The following is a 25555-nucleotide window of genomic DNA, read 5'->3' as shown; positions in this document are numbered from 1 at the left end:
TTTTGTTCTTGCTAGCTGGAGTCTCCGAGGCTGATTTAACAATTCGATGTACACCATTAATATTAATTTGAGGCAAGTCCTGAAGACACCTAGTAAAAAAACTGCGATATAGTGGTAGTAATGTTATATCGTCGATAACAACTAGACTGGCAACCTAGCAACCTGTATGTAGTCCCCTAAAGATGAACAGGAAGCTGTGTCTGAGCAAAAATTATATTTATAGGAGCATCAGGAGAAAGGACATACATGTTTGTGTGTTTTGTGACTTTTGTGACTTTGAGAGCACACAGGGTAACAGATGGAGGAGGAGGCAGATTGTGAGACAGAGTTACTAGAGAGAGAGCGCGAGGGAGGGTGCAAAGGAGGGAGGGAGCAAAGGAGGGAGGGAGCGAGGGAACGTAGCGGAGGAGGCGGCGAGTGCGTGTTGATGCTGTACTTGGCGTCAGTATGATAAGAATAGACGGTGCGAGCAGCGCGGCTGAGGCATCACCTTCACTCCCTCACCGGGGCAGGCCGTACTCAACGTGTGTGTGAAGCTGTATTTATAAACACAGAAATCATTTCACATTATCAAAGCGGAATCATTTTTACAAACATTTTTATTTTTGGATACATTTCAACTACAGAGCTTCAACTACATTTTCACTATTTAAAACTCAAATAATGAAAGGTTAAAGAAATACTTGGCAGTAGAACTGAAAATACTTGACTCAATTGCTGAAAATACTTAGCTGATATGCGGGGTATCGCGTATCAGGCCAGGGGCTGTTTGTGTGTGTGTGGGGTGCGTGTGCGCCTGTGTGTGTGTGGACGAGGGCGCCAGTGGAGGCATGATGTTATCATGTGGTCCTGGTCAGACAGAATGCCCTGCAGTGCCCAAGCAGAAACCCCCTTTACAGAGCACGCTCACACGGTCAGTAGTCGGAGCAGCCACTGTAAAAGAACAGCAACTATTCAGGGTTAGAGGGCATTAGTAAGGATATAGTCTGTATTAAAGGTGGGGTCGGGGTCAAGGTACTGTATAAGTTAGGCTTGAGGATATGGTCTGGCACAGGACGGGTTAGGGTCAGGTTATGGTTCATGGTTACCGTCGAGATATAGGGTTATGGTTAGGGACATGGCGCTAGGGTTAGGGTTGTGGTTGAGGGTAGGGATATGGTTTAGGCTAGGGTTAGGGTTGAACCAGGATGTGGACATGAAGTTAGGCTTAGGGCCAGGGTTTTGGTTGATTTCAAGATCAAGGAGGACTCACAGTATTGATTCCTCCGTCTTTGACCTCAGGGTTGCTATCTGATTTATACAGGGCTGGGGAGAGGGAACACAAACAAATCAAATCAAATGTTATTAGTCTCATGCGCTGGATGCAACAGATGTAGACCTTGCTTACTTACGAGCCCCTTATCAACAATGCAGTTTTTTAAAAAACAAGTAAGAATAAGAAATAAAAGTAACAAGTAATTAAAGAGCAGCAGTAAAATGACAATAGCGAGACTATATACAGGGGGGTACCGGTACAGAGTCAATGTACGGGGGGACCGGTTAGTTGAGGTAATATGTACATGTAGGTAAAGTTATTAAAGTGACTATGCATAGATGATAACAACAGAGAGTAGCAGCGGTGTAAAAGATGGGGGCAATGCAAATAGTCTGAGTAGCAATTTGATTAGATGTTCAGGAGTCTTATGGCTTGGGGGTAGAAGCACACAATATTAAGGCTGAATATCATAACCTGCAACAAAATATAACACACCTAAGTGTTTGTGTGTGTGTGTGTGTGTGTGTGTGTGTGTGTGTGTGTGTGTGTGTGTGTGTGTGTGTGTGTGTGTGTGTGTGTGTGTGTGTGTGGAAATACCGAATAGCTTGCGCAGCCTGGTGACACAGGTCACAAAGCCATGGAAAGGCAGGTGCAGCTCCCCAGAGCCAAACCTCTCCCACAGCAGCTGTATGACCTGGCCATCACACTGCACACCTAGCAGGAAGGAGGAAGAAGAGAGGGGAGCAGAGAGAAATGTGTTGTTATCCATTCAAGAGTGGAGCGGAAGGTAAAATGTAACAACGATATGGAAAGTGAGGGTGTGAGTGAGTAAGTGAGTGAGTGAGTAAGAGGCAGTGTGTGTGCGCGTGTGTGTGTGTGCGTGTGTATGCACCAGCAGCCTGGAGGGCCAGACTAAGCTCAAAGGGGCTCATAGTCCCTGAAGAGTCCTGATCAAACTTGAAGAAGATGGACTGAAAGAGAGAGAGAGGTCAATGAAGGATAGTTGAGTAGCTGTAGCTAAGTAATATCACTAATTATAAACTGGGTATTTTGGGTCCTGGATGCTGATTGGCTGAAACAGCATTTCAGCCATGTGTATATCAGACAACATACCTTGGGTATGATGCAAGAACACTTTTATGTTGCTAACCAGTTTATAATAGCAATAAGGCACCTCTGTGGCTTGAGGTATATGGCCAATATAGTTTATTTAGTTTAGTTGATTAATTTGACCATTTTAAAAAACAAGCACACATAAAACTTGAAAAAACCATAGATGCACATGAATATAATCATGGAGGATAACACACAATAAAGTCTGGGACTTATTTCCATTGTGGTCCTCTTGAGACAAGATGGCTAGACAAGATCAAACACAGTATGGCAGTGAAATAATAAAACAAAAACAGAGAAGAAGAACATCTATCTCATCATTGCAGTTACCATGGCTGAGGCCAGTATCCAGGCACTCCGCTTTGCATCGTGCATAACAACAGCCCTTATCTGCTGTATATTGGCCAATACACCGCACCCCCGTGGGCTTTATTGCTTAACATATTGGGTTTTGTACCTATTGCAGTCGTACCTGCAGACTGCGAAGAGAGGTCAGCACAGGCTCTGTCTGCTCTCGGGTCAGACTGCTCCGCCCCCCAGTCTGACACGTGGGTTAGGGACAGCTCTCAGACACAGACAGAGGCGCTCAAAAGTACCAGGGCCCGTATCCACAGAGCAAATCAATGCTGATCTAGGATCAGTTTAGCCTTTTAGATCACAATGCATAAGATTAAATGGACAAATCCTAGATCGGCAGTTCTACTCTGACATGCTTTGTGGATACGGGTCCTGGCAAGGAAAACAAAGCCAGTGAGATGTAAGGGGAAAGGTTGTGACAACTGGTCAAATAAAAGGATACTTCCTCTCCAAAGATGATCTGTCTGCATGTCTCCAGTGGCAGCTGGTAGTCTTTCTCCAGAACTGATAAGGGGAGAGGGGAGGAGTGAACGAGGCTGAGGATTATAAGGGTATATTTAAGCAATAAGACACAAATAGATGTGGTATACGGCCAACATATAACGGCTAAGGGCTGTTCTTATGTACGACACAACGCTGAGTGCCTGGATACAGCCCTTAGCTGTGGTATATTGGCCATATACCGCAAACCCTTAAGGTACCTTATTGCTATTATAAACTGGTTAGCAACGTAATTAGAACACTAAAAATAAATGTTTTGTCATACCGGTGGTATATGGTCTGATATACCATGGCTGTCAGCCAATCAGCATTCAGGGCTCGAAACACCCAGTTTATAATAGCCATTAGGTTTCGCCTAGAGAAGTCATCTCTGTTTCCCCAAAAAGTGTCTACCTGCTAGAGGAAACCTTGCTACTCTGCTCCCCCTAATGTCGTTTACTGGTACTGCATTGTAAGAATATTCCCCCCCAATAGGACCAACATACAATAGTTGCACCCTTCATTACAGTAGTTTATGGAGTTCTGCAACATGGTTTGACTAAATTAACCTTATAATGACAACCTGAGTTCATTAATGATCTAACCTGAGTTAACCAGCTTCATGAACTCCTTAGCATTCAGCTTGTCATCCTGCCAGGGAGAGAGAACAGGAGGTTAAGACTGTCTAAGGGAGACATTTATCTTCTATGATTGAGTTAGATTTAGAGATGAGAGAATTCCTACCGGCCCCGCCACCTCATCAAAGGTCTTCTGTACCCTCTTGCGATCCTCTGGCAAGACTGGTGGCATTGACATTACCTGTGAAGGACACACACACACACACACACACACACACACACACACACACACACACACACACACACACACACACACACACAGTTGGCTTGCTGAACTGGAGAGCAGGACTGCAGTAGAAGTAGGCTTCAGTAAGGTTTAACTCACCATGAGGAAGCCAGTGGAGCAGGTGAAGTCTTGGGTCCTGGAATACAAGGAGGAGCACCATCAGTGCTAGCATCATCAACAGCATCATCACCCCCCCCCCCCCCCCCCATCCTCTCCGTACCCCAGATTGTTGCCAGTCTTGGAGTAGATGCGGAGGAAGAATTCCGCAGGCTGGTTGGGACTGGAGGTGGAGGCCAGAATCACATAGTTTCCCGGGTCCAGCCTCACCTCCCTCCACACAGCCCTACGGTGACAAAAGGCAAGAAGAAGAGATACAACGTATATTGACTGTTTTCATGAAAATGTGACATATTTGCTGTGAAGACTGGCTGCTGAGGTACAGTACCTGAGGGGCTGGTACACCCCAGAACTCCCCACAGGCTGCTTGAAAGAGAAGAAGCTCTGGTCCAGACAAAGGCCCTGGAGCTACGAGAGGGGGAGCGGGGAGAGAAGAGAAGGACAGGGGAAGAGAGGAGAGGAGAAGAGAGAGGAAGGCAGAGATAGAAAAGAGGGAGAGAAAGAAGTAGTGGTGGAGAGAGGGGGGCAGCAGACATGGTTGGTAGATTAAAAGCCATGTCATTGTCTAACTAATGAAAATATGTAGTTTTTTAAAATACTTTATAATAAGATACTCACCTTTGGAGGAACCTGCAGAGACAGGAAAGACGTCAGATTAACTGAAAATGTAGAACATTCACATTCACAGCGCACACAGGGACAACACATTTTCCCTCCCTCTCTCGTCCTTTCTCTCTCACCCTGTAGATGTGGAAGGCGATGTGGAGGAAGTTGATTTTCTCCTTCTTTCTCCGGTCTTTCTGCAGTAGTTCCACCAGCACGGTGCACTGCTTTGCTTTCTTCTTCTGCTTCTCTGCCACCTTCTTCTCCTCCGGGGTCATCTCTATATCGCCATCATGCTCGGCAAGGACAAGCTGGAACTGGGGATTCTTCCAGAAAGATCCTACAATAGAGAGAGAGAAAGAGAGAGACACAGAGAGAGGTGGGGGGATAGAGGAGGGATTGTTGAAAAGGAAAGGAAGTAAATGACAAGTAGATGAAATTACAAACATTCTGCTTTTGGAAACACACACACACACTCACGAGGGTAACTACAGCTTCCCCCTGCCGTGGAGCCCGATACCCAGGAGCCTTTGTGGGAGCTGAGGGTCCAGGCAGAGGGGGGGTCAGCAGGGGAGTCGGGGTCAGTGGGTGTGTCCTCTTCCACTATGGGGTCAGGGTTCACACTACACAGCTCCACTGTGTCAAACAGCCTGTTGAAGTCCTCCACATTTATCCTGACACAGAGCGGATACACACTGTCAGAATGTGTTTGTGTGCTGTTGTTGTAAAGTGTCAAACTAGATGAGATGTAGAGTTAGAGTGAGAAGCATTTATTAAAGTGTCACTTCACAATGATACAGTAGTTGACAATACAAAAGACAGATTTTAACAACCACAATTGTGGACCACTCAAACAGTTTTGAGACACGAAAAGCAGTCATAGTCAAACAGTATTTCATTTGGAGTCATCTATAATACGTACAGTACATCATCTATACATATCAGTTATTATACATTACGTTATATATACACACGTATGCATAAACAAAAACAAAGTACAATAGATAAAAGCCGAGACTGGTCGATGTACAGTGCCTTCAGAAAGTTTTCACACCCCTTGACTTTTCCACATTTTGTTGTGTTACAGCCTGAATTTAAAATTGATTAAATGTAGTGTTTTTTTCACTGACCTACACACAATACCTTATAACGTCAAAGTGGAATTGTGTTTTTCTAAATTTGAACAAATTAATAAAACATGAAAAGCTGAAATGTCTTGAGTCGATAAGTATTTAACCCGTTTGTTATGGCAAGCCACATAATAAGTTGCAGACTCACTGTGTGTGCAATAATAGTGTTTAACATTACTTTTTATTGACTGCCTCATCTCTGTAACCCACACATACAATTATCTGTAAGGTCGAGCAGTCAATTTCAAACAAAGATTCAACCACAAAGACCAGGGAGGTTTTCCAATGCCTTGCAAAAAAGGGCAGATGCATAAAAATTGAATATCCCTTTGGGCATAATATCCCTTTATTAATTACACTTTGGATGGTGTATCCAAACACCCAGTCACTACAAAGATACAGGCGTTGTAACGACTATCGTAGAGAGGGGACCAAGATGCAGAGCGGCACGTGTTCATTATCTTTTATTAGAATCAAACAAACACTCGAACAAAAATAACAAAGGGAAAACGAAAGCGCACAGTTCTGTCAGGTACAGAAAACTAAACAGAAAACAACTACCCACAAACACAGGTGGGAAAAGGCTGCCTAAGTATGATTCCTAATCAGAGACAATAATAGACAGCTGCCTCTGATTAGGAACCATACTCGGCCCAAAACAAAGAAATACAAAACATAGAATGCCCACCCCACACCCTGACCTAAGAAAATAGAGAAATAAACCGTCTCTCTCAGTTCAGGGCGTGACAGTACCCCCACGCCCCCCCCAAAAGGTGCGGACTCCCGGGCCGCAAACCTGAACCTATAGGGGAGGGTCCAGGTGGGCATCTATTCTTGGCGGCGGCTCTGGTTCGGGGCGTAGCCCCCACTCCGCCCGCTGATCCCCCCGCTTCTGTGTCGCCGGAGTAACCAGACCGTGGATCATCGCCGGAGGCTCTGAACTGCCGGCCGCCGCTGAAGACTCCGGGCTGCGGGCCGTCTCAGGAGGTTCCGGGCTGCGGAGCGTCGCTGGAGGCTCCGGACTGGGGAGCGTCGCTGGAGGCTCCGGACTGGGGAGCGTCGCTGGAGGCTCCGGACTGGGGAGCGTCGCTGGAGGCTCCGGACTGGAGAGCGTCGCTGGAGGCTCCGGACTGGAGAGCGTCGCTGGAGGCTCCGGACTGGAGAGCGTCGCTGGAGGTTCCGGACTGGAGAGCGTCGCTGTAGGTTAGGACTGGAGAGCGTCGCTGTAGGTTCCGGACTGGGGACCGGCGCTGCAGGCTCCGTGCCATGGATCATCACTACAGGTTCCACGCCATGGATCATCACTGGAGGCTTTGTGCCATGGATCATCACTGGAGGCTCCGGGCCATGGATTATCACTGGAGGCTTCGTGCCATGGATCATCTCTACAGGCTCCGGGCCATGGATCATCACTGGAGGCTTCGTGCCATGGATCATCCCTACAGGCTCCGGGCCATGGATCATCACTGGAGGCTTCGTGCCATGGATCATCACTGGAGGCTTCTGACCATAGATCATCACTGGAGGCTTCTTTCGTGGAGCTGGAACAGGTCTCACCGGACTGGAGAGACGCACTGGAGACCGGGTGCGCAGAGCTGGCACAGGGTATACTGGGCCGTGGAGACGCACTGGAGGGAGAGTGCGAGGAGCAGGCACAGGACGTACTGGGCTGTGGAGGCGCACTGGAGGGAGAGTGCGAGGAGCAGGCACATGCTCACCACGATAAGCACGGGGAGTTGGCTCAGGCCTCAACCCTGACTCCGCCAATCTACACGTGTGCCCCCCCCCAACAACAAAAAAATTGGGGGGGCTGCCTCTCGTGCTTCCCTGGCAGGCTTCTGTATCTCTCCAATACTTGCCCCCAAGTCCAGTCTATCCTCTCTCGCAACTCCTCCAGAGACCAGGAATCCATCTCCTCCCGGGCACGCTGCTTGATCCAGTTGTGGTGGGTAACGACTATCAGTAGAGAGGGGACCAAGATGCAGCGTGGCACGTGTTCATGATCTTTTATTAGAATCAAACAAACACTCGAACAAAAATAACAAAGGGAAAACGAAAGCGCACAGTTCTGTCAGGTACAGAAAACTAAACAGAAAACAACTACCCACAAACACAGGTGGGAAAAGGCTGCCTAAGTATGATTCCTAATCAGAGACAATGATAGACAGCTGCCTCTGATTAGGAACCATACTCGGCCCAAAACAAAGAAATACAAAACATAGAATGCCCACCCCACACCCTGACCTAACAAAACAGAGAAATAAACCGTCTCTCTCAGGTCAGGGCGTGACAGGTGTCCTATCTCAGTTGCAAGAGAGGAAGGGAACCGCTCAAGGATTTCACTATGATGCCAATGGTGACTTTAAAACAGTTACAGAGTTTAATGGCTGTGATAGGAGAAAACTGAGGATGGATCAACAACATTGTAGTTACTCCACATACTAACCCAATTGACAGTGAAAAGAAGGAAGCCTATAGAGGATACAAATTTTCCAAATCATGCATCTTGTTTGCAACAAGGGACTCAAATAATACTGCAAAAAATGTGGCAAAGCAATTAACTTTTTGTCCTAAATACAAAGTGTTATGTTTGGGGCAAATCACATACAACACATTACTTAGTACCACTCTCCATATTTTCAAGCATAGTGGTGGTTGCATCATGTTATGGGTATGCTTGTAATCATCAAGGACTGGGAAGTTTTTGAGGATAAGAAATAAATGGAATGGAGCTAAACACAGGGAAAATCCTAGAGGAAACCCTGGTTCAGTCTGCTTTCCGCCAGACACTGGGACATTAATTCACCTTTCAGCAGGACAATAACCTAAAACACAAGGCCAAATCTACGCTGAAGTTGCTTACCAAGAAGACAGTGAATGTTCCTGAGTGGCTGAATTACAGTTGTGACTTAAATCTGCTTGAAAATCTAAGGCAAGACTTGAAAATGGTTGTCTAGCAATGACCCACAACCAACTTGACAGAGTTTGAAGAATTTTGAAAAGAATAATGGGCAACTATTGTACAATCCATGTGTGCAAAGCTCTTAGATACTTACCCAGAAAGACTCACATCTGTAGTCGCTGCCAATGCTGATTGTAACATGTATTAACTCAGGGGTGTGAATACTTATGTAAATGAGATATTTCTGTATTTCATTTTCAATAAATTTGCACAAAAACAATCAAACATGTTTTCACTTTGTCATTACGGGGTACTGCGTGTAGATGGGTGAGAGAAAAAAAAGCTATTTAATACATTGTGAATTCAGGGTGTCACACAACAAAATGTGGAGGAAGTCAAGGGGTAGGAATACTTTCTGAAGGCACTGCATGTGTATGCATGTGTTTACGTACGTTTGTGTCTACGTGTGTTTGTAACGCCAGAACGTACCAGAACTCTCCGTCCTCACTGTTTTTCAGATCAATCCTTTTCTTCTCAGCAGCATCCACATCATCCCAGTCTTTACTCCTGCAATTACACACACAGGATTACATGCCTGTGTAATGACAAAATGAAACACACACACACACACACTTCCTTACTTGTCACTCCAGGGTCCAGAGTACTCCACAAAGCCCCAGGGGTTCCTCAGCCTCAGCAACAAGGCCTCACCAGCCGGCTTCTTCACCTGAACCACATGCACGCACGCACGCACATGCACACACAGACAAACAATTATTTGAGCAAAATGAGAAAGTGGATTCTTTTCTGATGACTTTAGCTTAGTGAAGCGCAGTATGATACATACCGTGTCAGTGTCTGTGATGGCGTAGGCATGGCCCTTCACCAGTCCCTCTGCAGTCACTGTGCCGATCTCAAGATAGTTACTAGCCTGTGGAGATAGAGAGCAACTTCCTGCTTACACAGTGAGAATCGCACTTGCCATCACAGTAGCTATTGACCAAGGAGAGGTGTGAGGAAGGTATGTAGCTATGTTTGTACAGCTTTCATCATAAAGTCTATGAGTCATATTTGTTCCATGGAAATGGACAGGGGAATACCTAGACAGTTGTACAACTGAATGCATTCAACTGAAATGTGTCTTCTGCATTTAACCCAACCCCTCTGAATCAGAGGTGTGCGGGGGTGCTGCCTTAATCGTCATCGGCACCTAGGGAACAGCGGGTTAACTGCCTTGCTCAGGAGCAGAACGGCAGATTTTTACCTTGTCAGCTCTGGGATTCGATCCAGCAACCTTTCGGTTACTGGCCCAACGCTCCGACCTGCCAGGCTACCTGCCGCCCCATCGGGTGTGAGTGTGTGTGTGTGTGTGTGTGCGTTCTTGCGTGCATGTATGTGCTGCACCTGTATGAAGCAGCTGAGCAGGCTGCCACGGGACAGGGCATCGGAGAGGGCTTTCCACATGACCCTGGGGGCGCGGGAGGAGACAGGGAGGGAGTAGGCTATGCCCCCTGTAAAATCCTCCATCGCCTCTGAGATATTACCCCCCTTCAGACTTCCATATGACCCGATCAGCCTGCTCCGAGATAGGAGTAGAGGGAGCGTGAGAAACAGGTGTGTGGAGAGAAAGGGGGAGGAGAGAGAGTGGTGTGGGAGAGGAAGGATTGAGAAACGAGGGATATACATTTTATAGATGTACATGTTCTGTCATTTAGCAGATGCTCTTATTCAACATTTACAATAAACACATTCAAATGAGGCTGAAACCTCATTAGAGCAGTGTCAGGCACACACAGCCAGACACACACGAACGCTCGAATGATGTACGACATTACACACGGATGCATGGACGCACGCATACACACACACACGCACACACACCCCGAGTGACTGACTTGGCATAGGCTTTCTCCACCAGGGCGCTCCAGTACTCGTTGCGGGTACAGGAGTAGCTGAAGAGCAGGCGGCCTCCGCGTACAGGCAGCCTGTCATCCACTACCACCTCCACCCACTCACCATACTGCCAGAACTACAGTATGGACGGAGAGGGAGGTAGGAAGGGACGGAGAGGGAGGCATAAAGAGGGTGGACAGGGAGGGAGGGAGGAAGGACGAGGCGTAAGGAGGAGGATGTAGGGAGAGAGGGGGAGAGGGAGGGAGAAGGGAAAGAGGGGAGGGTGAGAGATATGCATTTGATGCGTTGCATAACAGTGGGCAAGTACAAGCCTGCATCACTTGCCCCATAAGCAAGGCTGTGTGTGTGTGTGTGTGTGTGTGTGTGTGTGTGTGTGTGTGTGTGTGTGTGTGTGTGTGTGTGTGTGTGTGTGTGTGTGTGTGTGTGTGTGTGTGTGAGGGTAGTAGCTACCTACAAGTCTGTACTACACTCCAAACATAACCCCTCCAGGTCTACTCATATCTACCCTTTTTTTCCAACCAATGCGTTAAGTCATGCCACATATACTTCACTGAGAGGGCCAAGTCACCTGAGAAAATATTAACGCGGTCTGTCAATCTAAGTAACACCATTTAAAAAATCCACATCAAAATCTGTCAATTTAAGCTAGTGATATTTGGTTTTTTTTTGCATTGGCTGAGTCTCAATCCAACGCATCCGCCGATGTCGCACTTCCACATCTGTGGTGAAAGGTGGCAGAGCTAGAGTGGTGTTTGTCAGACCATGAGACATCCCAGAAATCGGTCTTCTCACGAAAACGTCTATAGCGTCCGAACCGTGCCCTACAAACTAATGTGACCCCACTGTAGAAAGGGGAGATTCTCACGAGCACGATGGTGTTCTCTGTTTTGCAAAAGTCTGAACGCTCGGATCAACTCTACGCCTCGGCCAGAGCGTCCGGTGTGCACTCTGAACACTCCGAGAGTTTACGAATGGACAATCTGACAATGCTCTTTACGAACGCGTGTACTCTGGCACTCCAGATTGAATTTACGAATACACCCGTAGTATAAACCAACCTTTAGTCTTGAAATCTTTGGTTGTTTAGTACATGGCCTTACATGTGAATCCTTAAAGAGCTGGGTGGGGCTAAGGCTTAAGAGGGTGTGAACTATGCTGAATGTGTGTCGACAAAGAAGAGCTCTCCAGTAGGTACCAAAACATTCAAGGGACATTTTCTCAAAAGTGATGTTACAAGTTTATCAACTTTCAAAGCAGTATTACTTTCCCATTGTTCCTCAACTGTAGTGTATGATATATCATTTTCTAGCTCTGAGTCTCTACTTTTATCCAATGTAAAAAACACAATTTCAAATTTTGCTACATAGACCGAATTGTGCCGGTCGGTCACAAAGGGGTCCTAAAATTCTAAAGCAAATAGCTAAATGATACATAGTACGACCATCTTAAAACAATTCCATATGTAAACTTAGAACCCCCCCCTCCCCCCAGGGGTAAAGCAATTAGAGAAAATCACTAAGGCATAACTCATGACCTCTATGATGTTTTAATGCTTTTCATGAGACAATGTTTTAATTATCAATCTCTTTAACCTGACACAATTGGTCCAGAGAAGATGCCTTTGAGGCAAATGCAAATTATTAAATGATAATGACGATAGGGGCAAGTGTGCAGAGATGAGAGAGAATGGGTTAGAGGTGTGTGTACAACGTGAGTGTGTGTGAGTGTGTTTGTGTGTGTGGGGGGGGGGGGGGTAATTAGAGATCACCCTCATTAGTGAAGAGGTAGCCTGGGGGGGGATCATCAACTAGATTTTGCCTCGTGATGATTTTTTTCTTGAGCGGATGGTCAGGGGGCCTGAACATAATTACAAATAATTTGTAGACTGCAAATTGACCACAATAAGCCCAAACAGATATAGTATTTGACTAAAACATAAGCATTTCAAACCTTGTTTTCAAAGCTTGCTTGTATACGATCACATATATCTTCTCTATTATGCGTGGGAACACTTTGTAACAGATTTCCAAAATTAAAATCACTTGGAGGTGATTTGCTGTTGAATTTATAGTCATTTATGTCCAACTTTAAAAAAAAATATATACAAAAATGTGTTCACTAGAGGGCCAAATTTGGCCCACGGGCCGCCAGTTGGGGAACCCTGATCTAGTTACACCACCTCCTCTCATAACACACACTCTCTGTCATACACACGATAACACACTCCTCTGTTCTCTCATTCCCTTTGTTCCCTTGAGGACTCCTTAGTTCCACCTCTCCATCTCTACTACTATTTTCAGTCCTACCTTTGCTTCTCTTGCTCATTTACAAGACCTGCTACTCTAATAAGATAGTAAGGGGCATTCTCATTGCATTCACAAAAAGTGAGTATGCAGAACACATGTACACAGCAAGCTCATGAACCCTCCCCACGTCTTACCATGAAGTGGAAGATGCCAGCATAGGATTCTGTCAGGCTCTGATTAGGTGGTACCACTTTGACAAAGAGATTGGGGTGCATGGTAAGGCAGGACAGGGCAGCCAGAAGCCAACAGTCACCTATTAGAAAAAGATAGAAACAGGCCAAAGGCAATATGCATGTTAACTAGCAGTATAGATGATTGATTCTACATGTATTTTTCATTTCAAATCATTTCCTGAGGCTTGTGGAAGATATGTCACTGCAGAGTTCCCACACTCACACGTTCTCCCTCACAAACACACCCACGTGCACACACGCACACAAACATGCCCGTACACACACAGGCCCATTCCTCTCTAACCGTAAACAGCTGCTCTGCGTATTCATGTGGAGGAAAGAAAGAGGTGTTGATGTTTGACGCATGTACGCACACACACACACACACACACACACACACACACAAGGGATGCCGCATTGCCATCAGATTCATCACACAAACGTTGAGGACAAAATGAATCAAGCAATAAGAAAGCAAGATGAGCATTCTCACCCTTTCACACAAACTAAAAACAGACTGGGCATCACATGAAATGCGGTCACAAACAAATCACGTTGTTTTTTTATGGGAGAAAGGGGTGTGATCACAGGGTTCCGACTCCCTTTAGACCCACAGATGCTCCGGGGAGGTTGGGACTGGGAGACTGGGAGGTGAGAACACGAACGTCACCCCTCATATTGGAGAATATGTTTGGAGCGGAGCCCCTGGGGCGATGTGGAGGGGTGACATATTCAGTGTGATTGATAGTTGATCCTCCAGAATCACTGAGAGACTGAACCGTGCAGAGAAGAGAACCAGGATCTCTCAAGCCCATCCCCAGGAGAATAGGTTTGGAGAAGTGAGGGCAATCTGGTTATACAGGAAAACTGGGAGTTGGAGTTAAGTGTCTACATGTTACTGAAATGATATCCCATCCTATGATGTTTAAAACATAAACACACACAGACACTTACCCAGCTGGCCCTGGCAGATATCGGTGGTACACGTTGTGTCCTCCACAAACACAGCATTGGTACTGATCTCCTGCAGAGAGAGAGAGACAAGGGGCAGAGTTCAAGACTACAGTTTACCACACAGCACATGTTGCTATTTAGTCTGAGGGAATGTGAAAGCAACACAACACGAATTTCCACATAACAGTTGACTGGATGATGACAAGGCAATGTTAATGTCGCTCATGAATTCTAATTTGAGCAGCAGCAGCTGAAAAATGAGCTCCTACAAATATAGAAATTTACATGGTTTTTAGAGTGAAGTACATCGGAAAAAATCAAAAGAAAACTGCAAGACTGAATAGGAGAAAAAACAAGCAACAAACAAAGAAGATAGGCTTTTGAAAAAAGTTACTATTTTTCATAAAATTGTAGTTATCTTAGCTAGCTGAATTGTTTACCAGTTGCTAAACAGTTGCTAGGGACTCTTTTTGAAGAAGCTAGCTAGCTAACGAAGAATAACAAAGAATATCTAGTTAACAGAAGAAAAGAAAGAGAAAATCAGGACAGAAGAAAAAGGATATCAAAGTGAAACAGTTCTCTAAAGACACAAGAGACAATAATACAAGAAACAACACTTCTGTAGCTTGTCAACTATGTGTCTGTCTATCCCTGTTCTCTCCCCTCTGCACAGGCCATACAAACGCTTCACACCGCGTGGCCGCTGCCACTCTAACCTGGTGGTCCCAGCGCGCACGACCCACGTGGAGTTCCAGGTCTCCGGCAGCCTCTGGAACTGCCGGTCTGCGGCCAACAAGGCTGAGTTCATCTCAGCCTATGCTACCCTCCAGTCCCTAGACTTCCTGGCGCTGACGGAAACATGGATTACCACAGATAACACTGCTACTCCTACTGCTCTCTCCTCGTCTGCCCACGTATTCTCGCATAACCCTAGAGCATCGAGCCAGCGGGGTGGTGGCACTGGAATCCTCATCTCTCCCAAGTGGACATTCTCTCTTTCTCCCCTGACCCATCTGTCTATCTCCTCATTTGAATTCCATGCTGTCACAGTTACCAGCCCTTTCAAGCTTAACATCCTTATCATTTATCGCCCTCCAGGTTCCCTTGGAGAGTTCATCAATGAGCTTGACGCCTTGATAAGTTCCTTTCCTGAGGATGGCTCACCTCTCACAGTTCTGGGTGACTTTAACCTCCCCACGTCTACCTTTGACTCATTCCTCTCTGCCTCCTTCTTTCCACTCCTCTCCTCTTTTGACCTCACCCTCTCACCTTCCCCCCCTACTCACAAGGCAGGCAATACGCTTGACCTCATCTTTACTAGATGCTGTTCTTCCACTAATCTCATTGCAACTCCCCTCCAAATCTCCGACCACTACCTTGTATCCTTTTCCCTCTCGCTCTCATCCAAAACTTCTCACTCTGCCCCTACTCGGATGGTATTGCGCCGTCCCAACCTTCGCTCTCTCTCTCCCGCTACTCTCTCCTCTTCCATCCTATCATCTCTTCCCTCTGCTCAAACCTTCTCCAAACTATCTCCTGATTCTGCCTCCTCAACCCTCCTCTCCTCCCTTTCTGCATCCTTTGATTTTCTCTGTCCCCTATCCTCCAGGTCGGCTCGGTCCTCCCCTCCTGCTCCGTGGCTCGACGACTCACTGCGAGCTCACAGAACAGGGCTCCGGGCAGCCGAGCGGAAATGGAGGAAAACTCGCCTCCCTGCGGACCTGGCATCCTTTCACTCCCTCCTCTCTACATTCTCCTCTTCTGTCTCTGCTGCTAAAGCCACGTTCTACCACTCTAAATTCCAAGCATCTGCCTCTAACCCTAGGAAGCTCTTTGCTACCTTCTCCTCCCTCCTGAATCCTCCTCCCCTCCCCCCCTCCTCCCTCTCTGCAGATGACTTCGTCAACCATTTTGAAAAGAAGGTTGACGATATCCGATCCTTGTTTGCTAAGTCAAACGACACCGCTGGTCCTGCTCACACTGCCCTACCCTGTGCTTTGACCTCTTTCTCCCCTCTCTCTCCAGATGAAATCTTGCGTCTTGTGACGGCCGGCCGCCCAACAACCTGCCCACTTGACCCTATCCCCTCCTCTCTTCTCCAGACCATTTCCGGAGACCTTTTCCCCTACCTCACCTCGCTCATCAACTCATCCTTGACCGCTGGCTACGTCCCTTCCATCTTCAAGAGAGCGAGAGTTGCACCCCTTGTGAAAAAACCTACACTCGATCCCTCCCATGTCAACAACTACAGACCAGTATCCCTTCTTTCTTTTCTCTCCAAAACTCTTGAACGTGCTGTCCTTGGCCAGCTCTCCTGCTATCTCTCTCAGAATGACCTTCTTGATCCAAATCAGTCAGGTTTCAAGACTGGTCATTCAACTGAGACTGCTCTTCTCTGTGTCACGGAGGCTCTCCGCACTGCTAAAGCTAACTCTCTCTCCTCTGCTCTCATCCTTCTAGACCTATCTGCTGCCTTTGATACTGTGAACCATCAGATCCTCCTCTCCACCCTCTCCGAGTTGGGCATCTCCGGCGCGGCCCACGCTTGGATTGCGTCCTACCTGACAGGTCGCTCCTACCAGGTGGCGTGGCGAGAATCTGTCTCCGCACCACGCGCTCTCACCACTGGTGTCCCCCAGGGCTCTGTTCTAGGCCCTCTCCTATTCTCGCTATACACCAAGTCACTTGGCTCTGTCATATCCTCACATGGTCTCTCCTATCATTGCTATGCAGACGACACACAATTAATCTTCTCCGTTCCCCCTTCTGATAACCAGGCGGCGAACCGCATCTCTGCATGTCTGGCAGACATATCAGTGTGGATGACGGATCACCACCTCAAGCTGAACCTCGGCAAGACGGAGCTGCTCTTCCTCCCGGGGAAGGACTGCCCGTTCCATGATCTCGCCATCACGGTTGACAACTCCCTTGTGTCCTCCTCCCAGAGTGCTAAGAACCCTGGCGTGATCCTGGACAACACCCTGTCGTTCTCCACTAACATCAAGGCGGTGACCCGATCCTGTAGGTTCATGCTCTACAACATTCGTTGAGTCACCCCGCTCCTCCGCTCTCTCCACTGGCTTCCAGTTGAAGCTCGCATCCGCTACAAGACCATGGTGCTTGCCTACGGAGCTGTGAGGGGAACGGCACCTCCATACCTTCAGGCTCTGATCAGGCCCTACACCCAAACAAGGGCACTGCGTTCATCCACCTCTGGCCTGCTGGCCCCCCTACCTCTGAGGAAGCACGGTTCCCGCTCAGCCCAGTCCAAACTGTTCGCTGCTCTGGCACCCCAATGGTGGAACAAGCTCCCTCACGACGCCAGGACAGCGGAGTCAATCACCACCTTCCGGAGACACCTGAAACCCCACCTCTTTAAGGAATACCTGGGATAGGATAAAGTAATCCTTCTAACCCCCCCCCCCCTTAAAAGATTTAGATGCACTATTGTAAAGTGGTTGTTCCACTGGATATCATAAGGTGAATGCACCAATTTGTAAGTCGCTCTTAATAAGAGCGTCTGCTAAATGACTTAAATGTAAATGTAATGTAAATGTAATGACTTAAACTGCATCATACAGGTTGTTATCTCGTCATTCCATCTCTGTTCTGCTTTTAGAGATATCCTGCCCAGCTGTTTGGCTCTGACTCAGAGTCTGGAAGTTCTCTTTCTTTTCTCTCAACATGCTCCATCAGATCAATTTATCTTCCTCAGAACTAGACCACACCTGACAGTGAGTCAGCTCAGGTGTAGCCTACAGCTCAGGTGTAGCTCAGGTCCAGGAGCAACATCCCAATTGTACACAACTAGACCCGCTCATATCCTCATCAAACTCAATGCACAAGGTCAATATAAAAGTTATAACACAGGCTGCAGATATCCGTAAGATAAGCATGACTATGATGAGTAAGAAACTGGACTATGGCAATATGTAGGCTATGTTTTTGAGCGTGACCACATGGCTGGCTATCATGTCGACCAGTGGTCACCAACCGGTCGATGGCGACTGGTCCATCTTCAAGGTATTCCTACTCGATAACCAAACATTCCTATAGAAAAGCCAACGATAAAAGCTTCCGCGCCTTTTTTTGTTATTCATGTTGCGGTGTTGATGGTAGATGCACTTGATTTAAAAGCCATGCGCATCGGGTTGGCAAAGTGTTCCATTTTGAACCATTTCATTTGTCTGAAAAGACATGGTCGACACCGCCACCCTGGCGGACCGGGAGATCTGTGGCTAAATCGAGTGCGCCTATACTGCGCTGGCCAATCCGTAGCTCAAATCACCATGCCTTTCGCTTCCACACCCTGGCCACAGCAAATGTGAGACGTAATAACTTTTACAACGATGACTAGAGAGACTGTCAGAGAATACAGCTGCTCTTCCGAGTGAGTTCATGTCTATTTTTATTCAGTAGTGTCAAAACAGTTTTTATTTAACACTATTGCAAAACAAAACGTGCTTCCCCCTACTTTCACTGGCGCTGCAGCTGCAATGAATGAGTAGCCAAGTGTATTATTATTAGCATTTCGTCCTGTCTATTTTAATACCAAGGAATATTTCACTTCCTCTGTTCAGAGGAACAACATGAATTTGTGCATGAGGCAGGTGCAGTGTGACTCGAGTTTCGCCATCAGGTGGAAGAAGGTGTCCCCTATGGTCAGTCTCACCAGAGGAAAGGAAGGAGAGCATGGGCCGTGAGATATCAGGGGCCGTGAGATACCAATACCAGGGACTCTGCTGCTCTCTCCCTCCGCTAAGACTAATACCGGGTTCAGAACAACTCGGAACATAGAAATCTCCGACCGCGGTGTATTCAAGACAATTGGGAACTCGGGGGGTTGGGAAATCTGACTGGGAAAAGTCGTGTTTAACGGTTATCCAACTCGGAAAATCTAGAACTCCGACTTTCCGACCTGAAAATCACTGATGTCATGATTTGAAAGCACCATGACCATCAGATGCAGGTAGCATCAGTCCAGTAAAATAAAAATGTTAATCATTTCAGTTGCTACACCAACTGAACTATTTTGTTATCAAAGCTCGAGTTTTAAAATATAATATGGTCTGAGAATAACAGTATTGGCAGGCCAGGCGTATAGCCAATATGCTGTGCTAATGTATTAGGCCGACTACATAAACCTCATTCCTACAGAACTGTTTTTATTAGGTTAAACATTATGTGCGGTAGATCTCGACTTGCTTTTTGACTGCGAAAGTGATCTCGACTCACTTGATGTAAACACCGATAGGACGGTAGCCTACCTTGGGTCGCAGCCACTTGATCTCCTTTTTGGGGTCTGGGTCGGTAGGCATACCGATGGAGCTCTGGTCCGGGGCGAAGGTTGGGTCAGAGAACAGTGAACCGGATTTAACGCACGCATCGAGGAGGGCTACATAGTGTTGGTCCCGAAATTGAACAGGGTTGGCAATGGAACCAGCTGCGAACCTCTGAGTCTCCATTTTCAATGGTAAAGTTGAGATCAAAATAGCAAATGTCTATGCTTATTTTGCGGGGACTTGTACAACAATCCCAGTTCTTAAATACACACACACACACTCATTCACCCGTATGGAGACATAGGGGCGCCTCCCTTAGTCGAACCATTCCAGCAAGGAGTGCAGAGCCTACGGGAAGTTTGGAATGTTCCCATTTATTTCACGCTATCAACGTGAATTGTGATCGAATCAACATAATATTAGCCACTTTCAATGCAACATACTGAAACAAAACGAACTATGCCAGACTTAGTATGGGGGTGGGGGGGCATATATTTTGTGGAACTTTCCACAAATGATAACCGACTCTTAGTATGCAAAACTAACTACACAAGAGATTGTACAGAGCGCATCGGAGTAGGATTCAATTGCATTGACTGGCACAAGCGAGTAGATTACTATTGTGTTGAGATCAAAGCGAGATATTAGCCCAGTTATACAGTAGCTCATTTCTGGTCAGAAATGGTGGAGTGATTGCTTCATACAAAAGCACAAAACGTGTACATTTCTAACCATCTGAAAAACGAGTCAGGTAAAGAGGTATTTTTATGTCTTAAAGGGGCGGTGTTGTATTTTGAGTCGGGTTTGAATAAACTAAGTAGCCAATAGGCAGAGAGAAGGTAGCATACATTTTTGTCATTCACCTGTTTGAGCCCCACCGGTTTTGTTGCCTGTTTAGCATTTTATTTTAGCATTAATTCGTGTCACATATCAGTTTGCAAACAAAAACAAATGTATTGAGTGAATAAAGCCGCATACAAACACTGTCTTTTTCTTGCTTTCTTGAGTAAGGCAGTTCCAAAATGCAGGTGTTTCCGACCTGAAAATCACTGACGTCATGATTCGACTTTGTTTTTTCCAAGTTCCCAGTTGTCTTGAAAGCACCATAAATCCAGAGAATGACAGACTTTCGTGACAAAGTTAATGTCTTAATCAAAATTACGGATGGCCTCTTATCTTCTCATCGTTCCCTTATGCCATAGTTTGCACATCTCAATTGTTATAGGCCTACTGCTTCTGTAGGTCTATCTCATCAGTATCTTATTCATAATTTTAGGCAATGTTGGAATGATTTCATTGTTTTGCTTACTGTGTGTATTATAATTTGGACATGTGCTTTTCTTGACAAGGAGGAGATACTATATAATGTTGTTGGGTCTGTAACCATGTTTGCCAGTGACAGTCTTTTCCCATTCAAATATTTGTTTTCAACAAAAAGTTCAGTAATAAATCCATGTAATTCCAGTTGATATTGTGAGGGTTGTTTTGTTTGCGCAATGCGCTGTCTGTTCGTCGGTATATTGTATGTTAAAGTGGATCCTCGTGACTGTATTTTCCTTCCTTTTTAGACCGCATAGTCCTAATAAAATACTTCAAATGGTAGGCTAACCGTCTCTCTCTCTCTCGCTCTCTCTCTCTGTGTGTGTGTATGTATGTGGTGACTTAATCAAAGAAGAGTAAAGTTAAGGCCTCAACATCTTGCTGAATTTATCTGAATCGATATCTATCTGAATTTCTGTCGGTGTCCATTTTGAAAGTGCTGAACAAACAGGCCTACCTCATTGCAGCCCGTTTGCTTGCGCTTGCTTATACTTAGAGCTAAGTTTTAATGATATAAGAATAAACATTATGAATTTACTGAACAGAAATGTAATAATGTTTGTGTATCCTTTTGGCCTTTGTTATTACTGAAGGAGAATGCAGTTCTTATCGACTTACACAAATCCACAAGGAGTCAGTAGAAACCACATTTGTTTCAGCAAGTCAGCCATATCAGCTATGGTTTTTTAAAAAGGCAGTAAATGAGGCTGAATGAACTGTTTCGCTGCCAGACAAGGCTCCGCTGATAACCAAGTGTAGTGGTGGTAAGGATTCACTCCATGGTGCTGAAAAGAAAGCTCTGTTGTTGGGACAGCTTTATGTAGGAGATAACAGTTTGTGGGCACCATTTGTCACCGTTATTATGCAATTCATGTATTGTTTAGTGTTGTGTTGTGTATGCATCTAAAAAAACATGCTGAGTTTGCCCCACCAAGATTTACATGCTAAAATCGCCACTGGTAATAATAACTTTACGGGAATAATAATGCAGTTTTATTTGATGAAATGGTTTCTTGCATCAAACACAATACAACAACATGTTCAGTTTCTTCTTAGTCTTTTTTCAAACGTGTAATGGGTTGTAGACATTGAACACCCCAGATTGGCTACTACTGTAGGCTGAATTAAATGACTATTTCCTTGTTAAAATGTTATGGCATTCATTTAGTAGGCAACTGATAGGTCCACCCTATATTCAAATATCCACAGTAGCCTTCCATAGCCACAGTTAAAACTGTTACTTAAAGCAGGTAGGCTTCAGCCTCGGTGTCCACAGTAAACGCGCACCGGAAGTTGCACCGAATTTTCACAACGTTCAAGTTTGCCGACCGAAATGTGCTCAGTGCCCCCCCCCCCCCCCCCAAAAATGGAGGGAACATTGGATCTGACACTTGTTTTGTCCGCACGAGGACTCGGACTCTCAAAGAGCCCGTCAGTCTGTCACTGGGCCGTTCTCCATCACGCCTGATTAAATCGACGATGAGGACAAGAATAATTATGACCAGAGCTAAACAAACACAAATAATAGCGACACAAACCCATAGAATGGTCCCTTTAAATCCATTATCCGCCTGCCCATTATCTCCGTATGGTCTTTGAGGCCGGGATTATATACATCCCTAATAACATAGATCGCCGACCCGCCCTACCCATGCCGACACTCCCACGCCTTCCGCGACCCTTTTGATCCCACGAACCGCAGCAGCCTGACGAAAACTGTCGCCGCAACTATTTAAAAATATATATATATATATATTGTTTGTTTGTTTTCTTGAAAATTTTTATTTGCATAATTTTCTGTGGTCAGGCAATCCCATCTCGATTCAATGTGAATGTCGATTAAAAAAGTATGAAGAACAGGCACACAGCCTGTGTTCTCTCTCCCACTCTCTCTTTCTCTCTCACTCTCTCACACGCACACATTTTCCTCTTCTTACTTTAAACACATTATTTAACACATTCTTCTTCCACACAGCCTATATTTAGGCACCATAATTGGGGAGGACGGGCTCATGGTAATGGCTGGAGCGGAACTAGTGGAATGGTTTCAAACGCATGGTTTGTGTTTGATGCCAAACACAAGGTTTGTGTTCGATGCCTTTCCATTGTCTCCGTTTTAGCCATTATTAATGAGCCCTTCCTCTCCTCAACATCCTCCACTGATAAAACCTGAATTGCTGATGTTATGTATTGGCCAATAAGAGGCTTTGAAGACACCGGCAGCCATTTTGGTAGCAGTCCTCCATAGGAATGAATGGAATTCAAAATTACATGTACCTCTTTGTTGTAGTGGTGTCAGTAACATTATTACTCTCTAAAAAAATACTCTAAGGAATAGGTTTTTATAAAGAAATATATATTTTTATGTTCAGTTCACATATCCTAATATAATTTAAAAGTAGGCTAAGCATTAAGGTGTAAGCATTAAGGTGTCAGTTTACTGCTAACCTACAAAGCATTACATGGACTTGCTCCTACCTATCTTTACGATTTGGTCCTGCCGTACATACCTACACGTACGCTACGGTCACAAGACGCGGGCCTCCTAATTGTTCCTAGAATTTCTAAGCAAACAGCTGGAGGCAGGGCTTTCTCCTATAGAGCTCCATTTTTATGGAATGGTCTGCCTACCCATGTGAGAGACGCAGACTCAGTCTCAACCTTTAAGTCTTTACTGAAGACTCATCTCTTCAGTAGGTCCTATGAATAAGTGTAGTCTGGCCCAGGGGTGTGAAGGTGAACAGAAAGGCTGGAGAAACGAACCGCCCTTGCTGTCTCTGCCTGGCCGGTTTCCCCTCTTTCCACTGGGATTCTCTGCCTCTACCCCTATTACGGGGGCTGAGTCACTGGCTTACTGGTGTTCTTCCATGCCGTCCCTGGGAGGGGTGCGTCACTTGAGTGGGTTGAGTCACTGACGTGGTCTTCGTGTCTGGGTTGGCGCCCCCCCCTTGGGCTGTGCCGTGGCGGAGATCTTTGTGGGCTATACTCGGCCTTGTCCCGGGATGGTATGTTGGTGGTTGGAGATATCCCTCCAGTGGTGTGGGGGCTGTGCTTTGGCAAAGTGGGTGGGGTTATATCCTACCTGTTTGGCCCTGTCCGGGGGTTTCATCGGATGGGGCCACAGTGTCTCCTGACCCCTCCTGTCTCAGCCTCCAGTATTTATGCTGCAGTAGTTTATGTGTCGGGGGGCTAGGGTCAGTCTGTCACATCTGGAGTATTTCTCTTGTCTTTTCCGGTGTCCTGTGTGAATTTAAATATGCTCTCTCTAATTCCCTCTTTCTCTCTTTCTTTCTTTTTCTCTCTCGGAGGACCTGAGCCCTAGGACCATGGCTCAGGACTACCTGGCTTGATGACTCCTTGCTGTCCCCAGTTCACCTGGCCGTGCTGCTGCTCCAGTTCCAACTGTTCTGCCTGCAGCTATGGAACCCTGACCTGTTCACCGGACGTGCAACCTGTCCCAGACCTGCTGTCCCAGACCTGTTGGAACCCTGACCTATTCACTGGACGTGCTACCTGTCCCAGACCTGCTGTTTTCAACTCTCTAGAGACAGCAGGAGCGGTAGAGATACTCTCAAAGATCGGCTATGAAAAGCTAACTGACACTTACTCTTGTGTTACTGACTTGTTGCACCCTCGACAACTACTATGATTATTATTATTTGACCACGCTGGTCATTTATGAACATTTGAACATCTAGGCCATGTGCTGTTATAATCTCCACCCGGCACAGCCAGAAGAGGACTGGCCACCCCTCATAGCCTGGTTCCTCTCTAGGTTTCTTCCTAGGTTTTGGCCTTTCTAGGGAGTTTTTCCTAGCCACCGTGCTTCTACACCTGCATTGCTTGCTGTTTGGGGTTTTAGGCTGGGTTTCTGTACAGCACTTTGAGATATCAGCTGATGTAAGAAGGGCTATATAAATAAATTTGATTTGAAATTTGATTAATAGAATATACTTGTCAAAAACTAATAGATAGTAGACCTTAATGCATTTCTATAGATTCCAAAATCTTTTTTTACTTTGGGAGGAGTACCAAAATGGCTGTGTGGTAGCTTTAATACAGCGCCCCCTGTCAGTCATCTAGGGTTTATAGGCCACACATCATTGGCTAAAACCAGAGAGTAAGAGGCGAAGCGAGAGGGGTTACTCGGCCCAAAATCTGTCCACGAAAATAAGACCACGAAGTGAGGGCCTTTTTTATGTAGGTCAACGAGAGTGTCAAACTCAACCGAAAAGGTAATAGCTCATTTACTACATGAGGCTTATTCGATCTAATTTAAGTTTTGTAATGGTTAGGTTGTTAGGAATGCACTGATATAATTGGAGGCATGTTGCATTTTGTCAACTTTGAAAAAATACTGCTTTATATCGGAGTTGTGCCTGTTGTTCACGTGCGTATCTGCCCTCTCATTGCTAGAATGGTGCAACCTGATCTCGCCTCCTCCCGCCTGTCTTCCGTCTTCGAGGACATGCATTTCCATTGTTAGAGTGGTCCCTCGACTATGTTTTCAATATAATAGATCATCTTTGCTAAAACTGTCCTCGCCATCAGACCAGTCAAATCAAATCAAATCGAATTTTATTAGTCACATGCGCCTGATACAATCTTACAGTGAAATGTTTACTTACGAGTTCCTAAAAATATAAATAAGAATAAGAAATAAAAGTAACAAGAAATTAAAGAGTAGGGAGACTATATACAGGGGGGTACCGGTTGTGGGGGGGCAATGCAAATAGTCTGGGTAGCCATTTGATTAGATGTTCAGGAGTTTTATGGCTTGGGGGT

At 45.9% G+C, this 25555-nt stretch overlaps 1 protein-coding gene across 2 annotated transcripts; it reads right to left on the bottom strand.

The window, feature by feature from the left end:
• Positions 1-581: 581 nt before the first annotated feature.
• Positions 582-20018, bottom strand: LOC115162961 (calpain-9). Of its 2 annotated transcripts, XM_029714512.1 has the most exons (22): positions 19436-20018; positions 14169-14238; positions 13176-13294; positions 10717-10850; positions 10226-10397; positions 9669-9752; positions 9463-9548; positions 9311-9388; positions 5270-5463; positions 4927-5129; positions 4805-4816; positions 4515-4594; positions 4290-4412; positions 4169-4205; positions 3950-4024; positions 3811-3856; positions 3168-3229; positions 2841-2909; positions 2148-2226; positions 1853-1969; positions 1253-1305; positions 582-933 (listed from the first exon to the last, which is right to left on the bottom strand). In XM_029714512.1, the coding sequence occupies exons 1-22, from the start codon at positions 19631-19633 to the stop codon at positions 907-909; spliced, it is 2118 nt and encodes a 705-aa protein (XP_029570372.1). In that variant the 5' UTR covers positions 19634-20018; the 3' UTR covers positions 582-906. The 2 variants fall into 2 exon arrangements, with proteins under 2 accessions (XP_029570372.1, XP_029570373.1); XM_029714513.1 differs by lacking the exons at positions 582-933; positions 1253-1305; positions 1853-1969 and having other exon boundaries at positions 2145-2226; positions 2826-2909; positions 19436-20017.
• Between the last annotated feature and the right edge of the window lie 5537 nt (positions 20019-25555).

This window comes from Salmo trutta, chromosome 26, assembly GCF_901001165.1.
Source record: "Salmo trutta chromosome 26, fSalTru1.1, whole genome shotgun sequence".
Lineage (NCBI taxonomy): Eukaryota > Metazoa > Chordata > Actinopteri > Salmoniformes > Salmonidae > Salmo > Salmo trutta.
This window is presented reverse-complemented; position numbering and strand designations above follow the sequence as displayed.